General features: G+C 40.5%; 1 protein-coding gene across 1 annotated transcript in view; it reads right to left on the minus strand.

The window, feature by feature from the left end:
• Positions 1–16323, minus strand: part of LOC144829070 (cytosolic non-specific dipeptidase-like) — a 406044-nt gene that overhangs the window by 235704 nt on the left and 154017 nt on the right. Inside the window, exon 4 of the mRNA XM_078687833.1 lies at positions 1074–1236. Within this exon, the coding sequence (XP_078543959.1) occupies positions 1074–1236 (163 nt within the window). The remainder of the gene's footprint in view (positions 1–1073; positions 1237–16323) is intronic.

Here is a 16323-nt window from a genome sequence, read left to right on the forward strand (position 1 = left end):
TTGCCCCCTATATTTTGGGATAGGATCATGGGCAGATGGCGGATTAGAGGTTTGCAATGCATTGGTGATTTATATGTTAATGGGGGTTTGATGTCCTTTGAGATGCTAGCTGAGAAATATCACCTTTCCAGTTCCGAATTTTTTTAATATTTACAAATTCAGGACTATTTATGCAAAAGCCAATGGAAAGTTGAATTAAATCCCTTAGTTAAAGCTGTAAGGAAAAACGCATGCATCAGCATTTTATGCAATTTATTATTGGACACGCAAAGGGCTAACATTTTTTTTACCTCAGGATCACGCGTCTCTTCTCCTTGCTCCTACTCTTCTCGTGGGACAGGAAGCCGGGAACAACAGCCAGGCTACTCTGACCAATCACAACGCTGCAGAGCTGTGATTGAATTGAGCGTCCTGGTTTGACGCTCAACCACGGAATGGGGGCTTGGGCTTGTTCTCCATGCAGGCTGTAATGCAGCCTGCATTGAGGACAGGGAAAGTGTGCATGATGGTTTAGGCAGCCCGAGAGGGCCGACCAAACAGTCATTGCGCACTTTAGGAGTGGGCAAACCACTCCTCCTCTGCCCTGCTCCGTGAGCAGAGCAGCAGGGAAACATAAAATGATAATAATTTAAGGTTATTATAATTTTATATTTCCTTTCTTTTACACTGCTCAAAGGCAGTGGGCGTCGCCCCTCCGCCATAGCAGAGGGGCTGCCACTGTTTGAACCACTAATACGTGCCAAAGCAGTTTTGTTTTTTTAGCTATATTATTTTGCGCAAAATGCAGCCGTGTGTCAAAAGTTGATGGGAGAGCATATTTTGAACTAAAATATAGCACTAATTAAGAGATTTACATTTCATATTACACATCATTTTGCATAATTTTTCTGTTATTTCATGTAAGTATGCAAAAATACATTATGAAAATGTCCCCCCTACTTTACACCCCTTTGCTGCTAGATCGCGTTTATAAGCGAACATCTATTTTATGAGGGCTGCTTGTACAAACCACACCAGGGCAGGTGTACAATAACACAGAAAAGAAAACGTGAATAGGTGATGAACACTCTTACCATTTTTCTCCTCCAATGTGTATGGCTCTGTATCCCATCCGTCAGCCTTCTTAGCTGGTTGTACATCTAAATGACCATAAAAGCAGACAGTAGGCTTTTTTGGGTCACTTCCAAATGTTGCCAGAATCACAGGTGGTAGAGGGATTATCTGCCCATTAGGAAACTGCAATTAATATAACAGCAGGTCAGAAACAGCACACAAATTGAGTCGCAATTTCTTTCTTCACATTACCAAATGTAGAATGTTGATTTATGTTTGTTGTCACATAATCCTTGACTGTAGTGACACCTCTTTTGTGCCCTCTACCCAAATCGTGTGTGCAGGAATGTATATTATTACACCGAATGGCACAGCACTGACCTATCAAAATATGGACAACACTGCCAATGCATACTTCTCTATTGACCAGGTACATAGATAACATTGGATAGTGCTGCATCACCTGTACATCTACTTTGACTATAAGCTATTCCTACCCCTTACTCTAAGCCATACCCTACCCTTTGTCCTACTCTAAACCCTAAGACTAGCCTTGCCCCAACCCTCACTCTCACCCTTACTCTAACACTAACTCTAATCTTGAAACTAACCCTAAACTTAACTCTAACCCCATTTTAACACCAATCTTAAGCCTAAATCAAACCCTAAACTGAACCCTTTCCCTGTCCCTAATAATAATAATCCTAAACCTAAACCTACATCTAATGATTACCAAAAGGGTAACCATAAACCTAAACAAAAAATTAACAGTATCCCTGAGCCTAGCCCTACACCTTACCTATTAGACCTGACAGCCTTAGGGCGGTCTTCCCCCCAACATTTTGCCTTCCTCTGCCACTTTTCTGACCTTGTTTTTGCTGGCTTTAGGACTCTGTGCACTTTACCACTGCTAACTAGTGGTAATGTGCTTGTGCTCTCTCCCCTAAACATGTTAATATTGGCTCATCCCCAATTGGCATATTTGACTTACTTATAAGTCCATAGTACAGTGCACTATATGCCCAGGGCATGTAAATTAAATGCTGCTAGTGAGACTCCAGCCCGTATTGTAGCTACAAACCTGAGTAGCCTTCTAACCATGTCTCAGGCCTGCCCGTGCAGTGCCTGTATGTGCAGTTTTAACTGCAATTTTGACCTGGAAAGATAAACCACTTGCTAGGCAGGGGCAGCTCCTCCATAATGGCCCTACTAAAACAGAATAAATATAATGATAATAAAAGCATGTTATTATAATTTTATTTTTGCTTAAAAGCTGAAGACACAAGTCTTCAGCAAGTTATGGCGGGATGGGGCCAGGCAATCCTGTTTGAAAGGCATGGCAGGGGGATGAGTGGTGGTTGCTTTTAAGTGCTCATATGTGTTTGGCCGGCTGTCCTAGGCTGGCAAAACACACATGCGCACTTAAGTTTTCCCAACCCAGCTGTGTTGCAAAGCCGGATTGGAAAAGCACCTCAGGTTTTAATGCACTGTCTGAGCAGCCAAAAAAAACACTCAGACCAATCCCAGCACTTCCATCATGCTGGGAATACTATTTGCATGATAGAAGCATCTAGGAGCCTGTGCAGTTGTAGTCCTGGATAGGAGGAGAGAAGAAAGGCGGCGGCCGTTATGGCGGCAGGTAAGTGGAATTATTTTAGTTGTGTGATTTATAAGTGAAATTCCCAATTGTGAAGAGATAGACATTTCAAGTTTTCAAGTTTTGAGTCTCTGGACTCACAATTTAAAGTCCAAACTTATTGTAAAGTTGGATATTAAATTGCAATTCTGAAAAAAACACCTTTAGAAAGTTGGCATTTTCTTATTTTAGCCATTTGGTGCCTGCTGTCTGTCTCTGATACACGACTGGGGAGGGGGACAACTGGGCTTTGTGTGTTTCCCTCTGGACAGCCACACACAATGAGAGCGCAGGTGTGACTTGATGGGCCACCCTGGCAGGATGGGAGGGAGGATCAGGACCCAGCCTCACTTACACCTGAATAGACTGTGTTCTTGTTCTGTCGCCATAGAAAGGGATGCATAGTCCGCCTGTAGTGAGTCTAGAGACAGGGCAAGTACCTCTGTGCACTTCAAAGGCATGTCTTTGAAGTCTCCCCCACTTCAAAGGCACAACAGGATATAAGTACTGGACCTCAAACACCACCATTTCACTATACTTCTGGACCTGTGAAGGCTCTGTCAGGAAGAAAGATTGCTGTGCTACTGAAGGACCACCACTCTGCAGACTGCAGCTTTGCTTGACTCCTGCCTTGCTGTGCTGACTGTTGTTCACAGTCTTTGGTGAGAAAGACTGGACCTGCATCATTTGAACCCATTGTGACGGATGTATGACGTTACAACGCATACTTTTACCACGCATACCTGTACAACGCGGTTTTTACCACGCACACCTTTACAACGCATAGCGCTTAGAGGTGCTGGATAGTGGTAAGTATAATTTTCTATTCCAACTCCAGTCCCCGTGGACACTAGAGAAGGTGTTTGATAGAAAATTAAACTTGTTCCCTATCCTAGAGCGCCCCCAGCGCAATGCGTTGTAATGGTTTTCGTTGTAATGCCTGCGTTGTAATGGTAGTGCGTGGTAAAAAATGCGTTGTAAAGGTTGTATACCATTGTGACTCCAAGGACTAGCTGGCTGGCCTCCTGCTCTGAAGTCTCAGGGACATAAAAGGCAGCAGCCAGGAGTATGGTACTTCTGCTCAGCCGGCCTCACTGGGTCTCTGTATGCGGCCCATGCTCTAACACAGTCAGCCTGAACTTTTGACATTGTCCCTGTCCGGTGTGACCAGATATTCCCAGTAAGCGCTTATTGCTTCTAAGTGCTATTTTACAGTTTATTCTTTAAAAATTCATAACTCTACTTATTGGATGTTTGTAATTTTTGTCTTGTTTCATTTATTTAATCAATCTCTATTTTTCTAACCTAGGGGCCCATTACGATGACGGGCAGATTGCCCCCGCCAGGCTGGCGGTATCCACCGCCAGCCTGGCGGGGGCAATCCGCCCGACATCCACACTTGTTTTTCCCCTTGCCATATTAGTATGGCGGGGGTGACCTCGGTGGACGGAAAGACCGTCCGCCGCTTTTCCGCCCGGTCGCCTTGCGGCCGGGGCGGAAAAGGAATAATATGGTGGCGGTGTCTATCGGCACCGCCAGCCATATTAGGATGGGTAATTGTGGATGCCTTTCCGTGGCGGCAATAACTTATGGGAGGGAGTTCCTTATTGGTATTCCTCCAGTTGGAACTACAATGACCATAAGTATCAGCACATCTACGGTGGAAAAATACAGCCAAAATATTGGTTAGCCTTGAAAGATGGTCCATAATAGTAGGAAAATGATGGATCTGGTAGCCCAGTCCACCAGCGAACTTACAGGTCACAAGGAGTCGTTTGCCCTTTTAGGTCGGCGACCATCACTGTATTTTTTCCTGCTTGTGACCGCCATTTGAAGAATGGTGGTCCTTGGAAAGTAACTATATCAACTAATTACATAATCAATTAATATCCCCAATGTATAGTGAGATGGTTTTGTGTGTGTCAGGAGTATTGATTTATTATTTTTTTTAATAATAAACATCTGTTTTGGGAGCTTGTTATTGAAAAACAAAAAACTCAATGGGGTGACGAATCACAAGTCTGGCAGGCCATTTTTGCAAATGCTCCCCTCTGCCAAAACTCAAAATGATCCCCTTAGTTTAACAGTAGGTCTCATACACGATATCTAACACTAAGCACACTGTTTGGGATCCCCACTGGTGTCCGATGAACCCTTTTGGAGATTCTGGACAGTTTGGCAGGGACCAGCTACCAACTTGGTGAGAGTACTTTCATCAAAACTGAAATGCAGATCGCCTACCATATCATGGCAGCCAGTCAATATTTGTGTTCTATTCTACAAACCAGCCTTGAAATTGCGGGGTTATTTCTGATGTAGAAAGAAATTAGGGCCCTGACACGCAGAGAGTTTTCCCAATGTATGTGGGGTTATATGTTCATTTTTCCTGTCTCTGTTCACTATGCTTTGCATAGTGGTCCCAGGCATAATAATATGCTTCAGAATTTCCCTATTTGTGAAATTTCCTCATTCATTTGTAGAGTAGATGAAAACTGCTCCACACCATAAAGTATAGACAACAACCAATCACATAACTTATTCCCCTAAATCGATTTACACTGGCAACAGCAGAGGTCTGGCTATGTTCTGAAGAACAAGAAATGCACGCCCTCATTTGACAGTAGAAAACAATTTGAGGTGTGGCGCCGCGGCCAGGGCGACTGACGCTGGAATCTGGGGATCAGGGTTCGATCCCCAGCTCCGGCGGCAGGTTAGCCCAGCACCATGTGACTCTGGGCAATAGCTCGCTTAATCTTCCCGACGGCCCCCCAGCGCCTAGAGACCCTTACGGGTGATTGTGCGCTTTACAAATGTGGACTTTACTTTACTTTATTTTCAGCCCTTAAATACATAGGAGCAAATATTAGTATCTTGTTTGATCTCTTCAACTTAATTTCACACATTCTCGCCAGCCTGTGCAACTGAAGTATGTACCAAGCTATGCTTTGTAACCGGGTCTTAAACCTTCTCTTTTCACTCTGACTAGGCCAAATGTTCAACCCTTTTTTTTCTCCATTATATTTTCACTAACCCTCTCCCACTTTTGGCTGTCCGCGCTCTGTTCTGCGGTCCACTGCACTTATCTGAGTACACACATCTCACAAAAGCACACTAGTACACTCTTTTCTCACTCTCATAATTACACGGATTTGTGCCTCTATCCCACACTTCTTGTTGTTGATCTCATTCTGCTGGATGTGATGCTAAAATCACTGCACCCCTCAGTCTTCAACCTACCCATGAAGTTTACATTTAGTTTCCTCAATACCCTGTCTGAGATGTAGAATTGCTGCTGTAATACAGTTGAATTTCTGGATACAGTGGTGTAGCAAGGGGGAGGTTGTCCGTCTCAGGCGGCACGAGTTTTGGGGGCAGCACCCTCCACTCTTACTTGCGGCCGTTATGGGGTAGCAAGGACAGGGATCGCTACCCCCCCTCCTACATGCGGCCGCTGGTTGCAAACTTAGGGGCCATTACAGGCGGCAATGGGTCTTGCTATGTCACTCTCTTGATACCGCTAATCTGCTGTTATCACTACTGCCAGCTCTCTAGAACCACTGCTCTCTAGTGTGATATCATCTGAGCTACGCTACTCTGAGGTAGATGATTATTCATCTAGCAACAGTTGCACAACCCACCTCAACTGCAGAAATGTAGTGTTATATTTCTTGCATTAAAACAAAAAAAGCTTCAAAACGTAATCTGCATAAAAAAAAAATATTGTAAAAAATCTTTCTTTCAGACAATTAGCGCTGCTTCACAACAGGGTCAGACTGGGAAAGAAATTATGAGCGGGCACCAAAACAAAGTGGCCCCTATTAAGGATATCCAACAAAGTGCAACATTGTACAGTTCTGATCTTGTAAGGATTTATTTATTTAACACCTTGAACGCTATGGGGATTTTTCCCCTGTGCTGGAAAATCAGCAGATGCACTTTACATGACGAGCTGGGCTCGTCATGAGCGTAGCAGGAGGCTACTGCATGACGAGCCCAGCTCGTCATGAGCGTCGAAGGGGTTAAAGAGTTTTCTATAGCGCAAACATGACCCTTGGGTATCAGAGCGCTTAACATTAAATGAGGTAGATTAGAGACCATTCTTCTACAGTATAATGATTCACAGTAATAATACGTAGTTAAGTATACATCCACAAAGGGTTAACAATGAATAAAATAAAATATAATACAAGGTTAACAACAGAATATCCAGTGACATGAGGTAGATTTGGGATATACTATGTATATGGGGCCTCATTTATGAGAAATGACGCATCGCTGCGTGAAAGCAGCGATGCGTCTCTTCTCAGTGCGCACTCCTTGCGACATACCTGATGCGTCATATTTAATGTATGACGCATCATGTCGCAAGGAGTTACAGATACGTCAGTATTTTTGACGTATCTGTAAGCGCAAAAGTGACGCATTGCTGAAGTGTGTCACAAAAGTGACTCAACTCCAGCAATGCGTCCTTTCACATGGGGCAAGCCCAATGTGAAAGGGCTTACGTCAGTCTTATGCCTGCTGTGAGACAGGTGCAAGATTTTGACGCAACGTTGTCCTAGAAGTGACGCAGTGAAATCTCATAGATTTCACTGCGTCACTTCTACGAGGCTTTTTGCGGGGGAACACCCCTGTGCATACATTATACCTGACGCAGGTATAATGTAGCGCAGGGGTTTACAAAGTGACGCATCTGCTTAAATGCGTCACTTTGTAAATAGAGCGCAACAGGAGGCATGTTTTACGCCGCCGATGCGTCACAAAAAGTCACGCATCCGCGGCGTAAAAGTGACGCACTGCCTCATAAATTCCAGTATGCGATAGTTTTTAAGTGTCTTTTCCTGTGCATTCTATGTTCTCCAGTCCTGGGTCAGGAGTAGTATAGTACTGACCGTTGATATCCCCATGAAGCTGGTGACTTTCTCTTCACTTCCCTTTTGTTATGTCTTGGTTACATCTATGTCATGGTGCTAGTGATGAACTGTCTTTCCTATGGAAGGAACTTACTCATAAGGAAGATCTTAGTTTCCCTTTTAAAGGTCGCTGTGTTTGGAATTTTTTAATGTTCGGGGGAAGTGAGTTCCAAATTCTAGGGGCCACTTCGGAGAAAGCTCTATCATAGATTTTTTTCTTCCGGAAGATGGGTGGCCTCAGCACCAGGTCCTTGGCACTCCTGGCTGGTCTATTTCCTTCAGATATTTTTGGGCAAGGTATTTAGGTGTATTTTAGTGGAGTGCTTTGTGGGTAATACATGCCATTTTTAGCTGAATTCTGGCTTCATAAGGTATCCAGTTTAATGCTTTCAGGTGTGGGGAGATGTGGTTGAATTTCCTCGATCCGGTGATGAGTCTTGCCGCTGCATTGAGGCATGCTTTTAGTGGTGCAGTGGAAGTTTTTGGTAAACCTGCTAACGTTGTACATCCATATTCAATCCTCGAGATAACCAGTGATTGGACTGCTAGTTTGAGATCCGCCTTTTCTAATGTAGTTCAAATGAAAACGGGCACTTTTTGCCATTGATTTGATGTGGGCTTTCATACACTGTATAAGTGTTTTGCAAGGTATGAAGACAGAGTTGATTTGAGCTTGCTTCGGGAAATGCATGTGGTAATATCAGGGAACTCAACCAGGGGAAAAACCGACCCAATGGACCAAACACAGGCCCACAAACAGCCATAAAACACCTCACATTAACTTGTCAGATAAGACTATAAGGCACTGCCTGATTTCCCTATAGGACAGTCCAACCCTGCTCCACAATGGGGCTGCACTAGTGATCCATATGTTTTTGTATTATTTCCCTTGAGTAAAACTGTTAAGTGAATCCCGCTCCTTTTGTGGAAATCTAATTTACTGGAAGGAAAACTGGCACCATTATTGTTTAATCTGGCACAGTTCATTTAAATATACACAATATCAAGAAAAATGTTTAATGAGATCAGCTGATTCATGATTTTTATTAAAAACTGGCAAAACAGAGGGAATGACTCTTCTTCAGCAGTGCATAATCTGCATGTAATGTCTGTTTTGCCCTTTAGGCAAATATACCGTAGGCTTCCTATTAGCAGTTAACAGAACCCTGCTCTAGTTAGCCTTCTCTTTCGCTCTATACTGAGTGGACGTTTTCAGTACTTTTGCCATATGTTATTTGCATATATACTTAGCACCATCCAACTGTACCTCTTTTATTGTTGAATATTTTTTTATTAAAGATTCAGAAAAGATAAATCTACAATATTAATACACAATGAATAGGTATTAACAGCAATTAAAATGATACATTCGTAGGATTACTTCTAATGTGAGAAAGGTAATACAAATCTAAGTACATAAATTAAATAGATTCTTTGTATAAAAAAGAAGTAAAAAAGTGGAAAAAATAATAGGAAAGTAGAAAAAAGAAAGGAAAGGAAAAGAAAAGGAGAAAAAGGAGAAAATGAATAGAAGCATATGGAGAAAGTAGAAAATAAAATAAATTATATAACCAATATAAGTCAGATTTAATTTTCTGTCATACCGATAGCGATGAAACAGTGGCTATTCTATGTTCATTAAAAAGTCAATTCCACCATATTGATACATAATCAAGTATCTTTCCAACAAAAAAGTATAACTTTAAAAGCAATTGTGATAAAAAGATAAAATAGCATAGGTTTGTGGGAAAGATGATCAAAATTAGGTGACATAGTGCTGATGAAAAAATTTGAATTGATAATTGAATATTACATTGCAAATATGTTAAACGTTTTAAACAGACTACTTCCCAAAACTGAAAAACATGAGAACAATAGTAAAGTAAGTGAGTTAAAGTATCTGTAGATGCGGAGCAAGACCAGCATAATGGAGAAGAAGTTGGATCAAATTTAGAAATACATTCAGGGGTAATAACGGCTCTATTATAAACAAGAACTAGAGATTGGGTGAAACATGCAGTTTTAGATGTTTTAAAAATGTTAAGCCATATTTTATCCCAAGTGTGAATAGGGAATGAGATGGATAGATCAGCTTCCCATAATAATTCAATAAAGATTTGTCTCTTACAGTAGTAGTGGATAATAACATGTTATGTAAATAAGCAGCTGTGCGTATGGAATCATGAGGAATATTATGTAATGGTGTAGAAGGTACAAGTAATATAGTGTCAAAAGAGAAATTGTTAATGATGAAAAGGATTGAAGCGTGGACGATGTTAGCTTATATTCCTATAAAAAAGAGCTTGGTAGATCAATTTGTGTTTGAAAACGAGAGAAAGGAATAACAGAGTTGTGCTGTACAAGTTGATGAACAAACATAATATGTTTCTTCTTTAAATGCCTAAAATAAAATAATTTGCATGGAAATGTTATTCATTTTTCATACCAAATACAAGAGGCAAGAAGCATTGATGAAAATCTAAATTCATGTAAAATATTGTATATAGCAGATGTTGGGAATGTTTTAAAGTAGGGTTTGTAGAAATAAAAGTACAATAGGTCACAAACGATCCATTGTGGTATGGGAGAATCTTGAAAATCATTAGTTAAAGCATAATGTTGTTAATTTGAAAAAGCTGAATGATACAACTTAAAATCAGGAAAACGAACACCACCTTCATCCTTTGGAAGCTTAAGTTTAGATAAGGCAATTTGTGCATGTTTATTATTCTAGAGAAATTTGGTACTAATGGAAATGATGTGAGAGAATTAGAAATGGGTATTTTAAAAGGGAGCATAGACAATATATAAAGGTCATGAGGTACAATCATCATCATGATGGTGTCAAGCCTACCCCACCATGATAAATGAAGAGGAGACCATTGATGAAAAGTAAGTTCTGAAGTTTAAGTTTTAAAGTAGTGAAAATATAGCTGATTGTATTAAAAATAGTAGAGGAAAACCAAATACAGAGGTATTTGATTTTGGAAGGGCACCTGGTGAAATTAGTGTCAGTAAACATGTATTGATAGCAGGAGGGATTTAGTGGTTGAATATCAGTTATGGAGAAGCTAAGTTTATAACCAGAGATACTTGAGTATAATTTGATTTCTTGAAAAAAATAATTGAAAGAGGAGAGAGGGTTAGACATATCAACTGCACTTCTTTTATTCCAAAACTGATCTGCCTTTGGAAAGAGACTCCCAATGAATATTACTGTCAATATTTTTTTCTGATATTTAATGTAGGAACGAGCTGATATAAGCGGTAGCAGTGTAGCAGCGTAGTGTTGTGAAACGAAGATATTTTGGTTATCTCTTTTTTTTTATATAGTAATTAGAAGTGCTTTGGGCTCCACAAATTTTGTAGTTAGGTGTAACTGATGTTAGCGTCCTCACTGGGATCACTGTATTCCATCACCAACACAGACTAGTTCTGTGTGCCTCACGAAAAGAGGAGAGTAGGGGGGGTTGGGAGGGTGGGTGGTCTAGGAGGAAGGGGGGAGGGAGGGAGGGGGGTTGGGTTTGGGTGTTGAATGTGTGGAAAAAAGAGAAAAAAGGAAAGTGGTACAATTTTGGACAAAAATCTGATGAGAAGGATAACAACATGATTAAGGATTTAAGTGATGAGAGACATAAACAATTAAATGGCAAACATTAGAATATGCACTATTAATGCAGGAGGTCTGAATGATTGGAAGAAGAGGCAGAGATTGGCATTCTTAGTAAGGCACGAAAGAATAGATATTATTTGTATACAAGAAACCCATCTCCCATGGTCAAAACGCAATCAACTTTCCTTGTGTGGTTTTGAATTAGTAGCTTGCTCTACACAGACATCTACAATCCGGGGTGTAGCTATACTGATTCGAAGTTCCCTAGGCAAAGCAAGGAAAGTGAAGGCGGATAGTAATGGGAGATGGGTAATTGTTGAATTAGACCTTGGTTTCACGTTATGTGTAACGTATGGCTCCAATCAGGATGAACCCGAAATATTTGATTTTTTAGAAACTGAACTTGTGGGATGGGTTACACCAACGATAATAGCGGGGGATTTTAATATTTTGGCTGATTGGGTCGGATCTGAACCATATGTAGGTCGCAAACCTAAGGTCTATCAATCTATCCGATCACTTCTGGGCTCTCATGGGATGCATGATGTATGGGGGGCCAAAAACCCTTTGGATTCCGGATTCACATACTTTTCTAATCCTGCTCAAAAATACACGAAGTTAGACTATTTCCTGATCTCATCTTCCGAGTTACCTAAAGTTGACATACTTAAACTTCCTAAAGTGGTCTCTGACCATAACCCACTAATTCTTTCATATAATATAGGTCAGAGGGAAAGAAAAAGTAGCTCTTGGTCTTTCGAGAAAAAACTCCTTAGTGATAATAGATTCATAGATCATTTGAAAAAATGGGTCCCACAATTCTTTGCAGCAAATAGGTATAGCGCGTCTAGAAACACGGCTTGGGAAACCTTTAAGGCGACATTGAGGGGTGAAACTATTAGCTGCTCTGCAAGGTTAAAAAAGGAAGATAGAAAGAAGATCGAGGGTTTAATGAAAGAGTTAGCAAAAGTAGAAGAGAACATACGAAGGATATAGTCAAAGGGGTCAAAATAATTGTAAGTCAGGAAGCCTTATTTACAATCAAAGCCGCACTTCAGAAAGAGGTAACTATAAAAGCCACAGGAGATTATCAGTCAAATAGGGTTAAAAGATATGAGACTGGTGAGCAGGCAGGGAGAGCGCTTGCCCTCAGGTTAAGGCAGGAAAAAGCAAGAAATAATATTTTATGTATAGAAGAGGACGAGATCAGGTATACTGAAAGCAAGGATATTTTGAGAGTATTTGAGAAATTTTATCAGCAGCTATATGAGCAGGAAGAACCTACTAAAAATCCAGGGGAAGGAATACGAGATCGGGCCCCCATCTAGAGGAGTTAGTTAAAAAAAAATTTGGATGAGGAAATTACATTATTTGAAGTAACAGTGGCATTACGGGAATTAGCCTCTGGTAAAGCTTCTGGTCCCGATGGGATTCCTTTAGAAGTGTACAAAGTAATAGAAACTGAAATCGCTCCGCTTCTGGTAGATTTGTTTAATGGGGTTATGTGTACAGGACTAACACCCGCCTCTTGGAAAGAGACAAATATAGCAATTTTCCATAAAAAGGGGAAACCAGCGAAGAAGGCGGGATCCTACCGACCCATTTAACTAATAAATTCCGATACCAAGCTGTACTCAAAAATTCTGGCAAAGAGGTTGGGCAGGGTCATTGGCGATCTCATTTCCCCATGGCAGCATGGGTTTGTCCCCGGTCGGGGTACAACTGAGCATACTTGTAGTGCAATATCTTTATTTGACGCCCAGGCTGCCGTGGGGGGGGACATCGCCATGATCTTGCTCGACGCAGAGAAGGCTTCTGACCGCGTGGACTGGAGCTTTCTCTGGGCTATCTTAGAAGCGAGGGGATTTGGTCCCAATATTATAGGTGCCCTAAAAGCCATGTATGTAGAACCGACAGCTAAGGTGACAGCAATGGGCGAAAAATCTGGGGTTATACATATAAAAAGAGGAACTCGGCAAGGGTGTCCCTGCTCCCCTATCCTATTTGCGATGTACATTGATCCCCTTATTCAGGGTATCCTTGACTGCCCAGAGATAGCTCCAGTGATATGCAATGGTTATTTAAGTAAAATATTGGCCTACGCTGACGACCTTGCAGTGTTAACAAATAACCCACAACAATCTCTTCCTGTCCTGATTCAGATGGCAAAATTATTTGGGGAAGAGTCAGGCTATCTTTTAAATGAAACGAAAACGCAGGCCATTTGCCCCAAAAACATCGCCAAAACTGATTATAGATTCGTCGACTCTGCTCTTTATCTTGTGGTGAAAATCAATGCCAACGTAGAGAAAATTGTAAGCGAGAACTATCTGCCGCTCATCAAGAATATTGAGACAGAATTAAAAAGAATAGATGTGCTACAGCTCTCATTAATAGGAAGGGTGAACACAGTCAAAATGTCCATGTTTCCCAGAGTTCTTTACTTATTCCGGGCCATCCCTTTACTGATAGAGGACAGGATTATGAAACAACTCGAATCTATGTTTATCAGATTTGTATGGCAATATGGAAGGGTAAGGTGATCCACAAACTTAATGGCACTACCTAGAGAAAGGGGCGGGATGGGATTACCGAACTTAAAGTTATATCTCTGGTCCTGCCTGTTAACCCAGATGACTATTTTATTTCAATCTACATCTCTATCTGAGATAGCATCTGGGTCTGTAGATCAACATTGTCCTCCCCAGATATATAAGATGTTATTAGGTGAAAAGGCTACAAACTTATTTCAGTGTGAATTGGAACTAAGCTTTTATTAAAAAAACTGGATTGAAGACACTGCTTGGAGCATGGCAGGCTTGGAAAGCAATTATGAAAATCTTCAATATCCCGAAAGTTAATTCTTATTTGCAACTGTACAACTCGTCTCTCTTTCCTCAACTTAAAAATGATAGTAATTTGCTGATGTGGAAAAGATTGGGGCTTAGATCCCTGGGAGATGTGATGGAAGGAAGTGAAATCCTGGGGTTTGAAGTCTTGCAGGAAAGATTTGGTATTCCAGATAGTCAATGGCTGGTATATGGTCAAGTTACCAGGGCAATTAAGGCAGCCAGGCCTCGGATTCCATGTACCACAGATTTCCCAATGATTGAGCTATTAAATAGAGGCTGTAGGAAGATTAAGATTTTATACAATTGTTTATTGGATCAAACCCCTTATGACATTGAGAAGGTTGAGTCCAATTGGGCGACAAAATTGGGAGATTCTGATGTCGATTTGGATCTTGCTCTCTTATTGAATAAAAGAATATTCCTGGCATCAAATCTTCGCGCACAACACTACAAGACTATTTTTAATTTGTATCATACACCCGCGAAGATATATGCCTGGGGTATAAGCGAAAATGATAATTGTCCTAGATGTAATGAAAGTCAGGCTGACATTATACATATGTTTTCTTCTTGCAAACAGTTAGATAGTCTTAAAAAAGAGATAACGAAATTTATGGAGGGGCTGCTAGGTCAGTCCATCGACCTATCCCCTACCTTAATTTTGCTTGGTATAGATTCTAAGTTGGGTCTGGGGGACGCTGAAAGAGACCTAATGTTTTTATCTGTCGCTGTACTTAGAATTCTAATTTCTGCGGCGTGGAAAGATACGAACCCTCCATCCTTTCAGATGTGGCTCTCAAGATTTTTAGGAATTCATAACATAGAATCTTGCCTCTATGAATATAAAGGCAAGAGGGAGCGTCAGAAGGGTATACGCCTGTGGGCTCCTGTAACTAATTGGAGAATAGATAGAAACGGTTAGGATGCTCGCTTTTAATTAATCGAAACTGTTTTCTATTCCTATATATATATATATATATATTTATTCTCCTGGCTCCCTTTAATAAACTTCTTTTTTTTTTTTTTTTTTTTTTTAGAAAATACATGTAAATAAACCAAATGTATATCAATGTTCTTATGATGTATGTAATAATTTATGAAATTGTCCTTATATGTACCATCTTTCTTAAATAAAAAAAAAATGGTTTCTATTGAAAAAAAAAAAGAAAAAAAAAAGATATATAAGTTTTGCTTGTTTTACTGCTAATTTCCTTATTTCTGATGGTGGTAAACCTATTCTCCGCATGATTTTAAGCTGCAGCGGCTTTAAAGAGTTCTCCAAGTATAAGCCTCTATGATTCATTTTCAGCAGATTATTTATTGATTGTTACACTACGTGTTTTAGAGTTCTGTCTGTGGCCATTCTGAAGATGAGCGATAATTTATATAAATTAAATTCTAATCTCACCTGACCTAGTGCTGGTCTGGTGGGAAGTCTAAAAGTAATCTAGAGGTTTCACATTGAGCAATGTCTAGCCACTTAGAGAGATTTTCATGAAACACTACTGTCCATATGATATCATAGGCATTCGTTTTCTCCTAATCACCTGCATGATTGGAAACAAAGACAGACCAGACAGCCTGGTAATTAAGAAAGAAAGGAAGAGGTGTTAAGAGCAACAGCTGTAATATTATAAATGCAGCTTACAACTACCATGATCACCCAACCGTATCCCAAATATTTATACCCACCAGTGTGCTCAAGCTAGTTATATAAGTGCCAATGCTCCCTTTTAACAATCCTCTGCCGAAGACTACCACTTTGGTCTTCTCACTATTATTAGTTACATTGTTATTAAACTAATTATTAAATCTTTCCTATTTTTTATGAAAAACAATTGCTGTTTTATCTAAGATCACTGTATTATCTGCATATTGCAAGATATTTGATTGACTGGCCAGATAGTTTTGGGAGAAAGGAACCTATACTCCCCAATGCTCATCCCAAAATCTGCTATATGGAAATTACAAATTATTGGAGCTAAAATACAGCCTAGCTTTATGGTGGCACTCAGCTGATTTTTAGGCAGGTATCTGAATACAGACTAAACATTGTTAAGCCATCTTGCGGCTTAGGCTTTTGATACCAGATTGATCCCAATTAACCAAGGAGGCTGAAGCATTCCACAATGGACCACTGTTTCACGTTGTCAGGAGCCGCAAGGAAGTCTATGGAGTCAGTAGTTGGGGTTCGATGCCGCTTCGTTGACTCCGAGTGGCTTTCAACAAGGTGAATAGAGATATATTTTGGCTAAA

Source organism: Lissotriton helveticus, chromosome 4_1, assembly GCF_964261635.1.
Source record: "Lissotriton helveticus chromosome 4_1, aLisHel1.1, whole genome shotgun sequence".
NCBI classification, from domain to species: domain Eukaryota; kingdom Metazoa; phylum Chordata; class Amphibia; order Caudata; family Salamandridae; genus Lissotriton; species Lissotriton helveticus.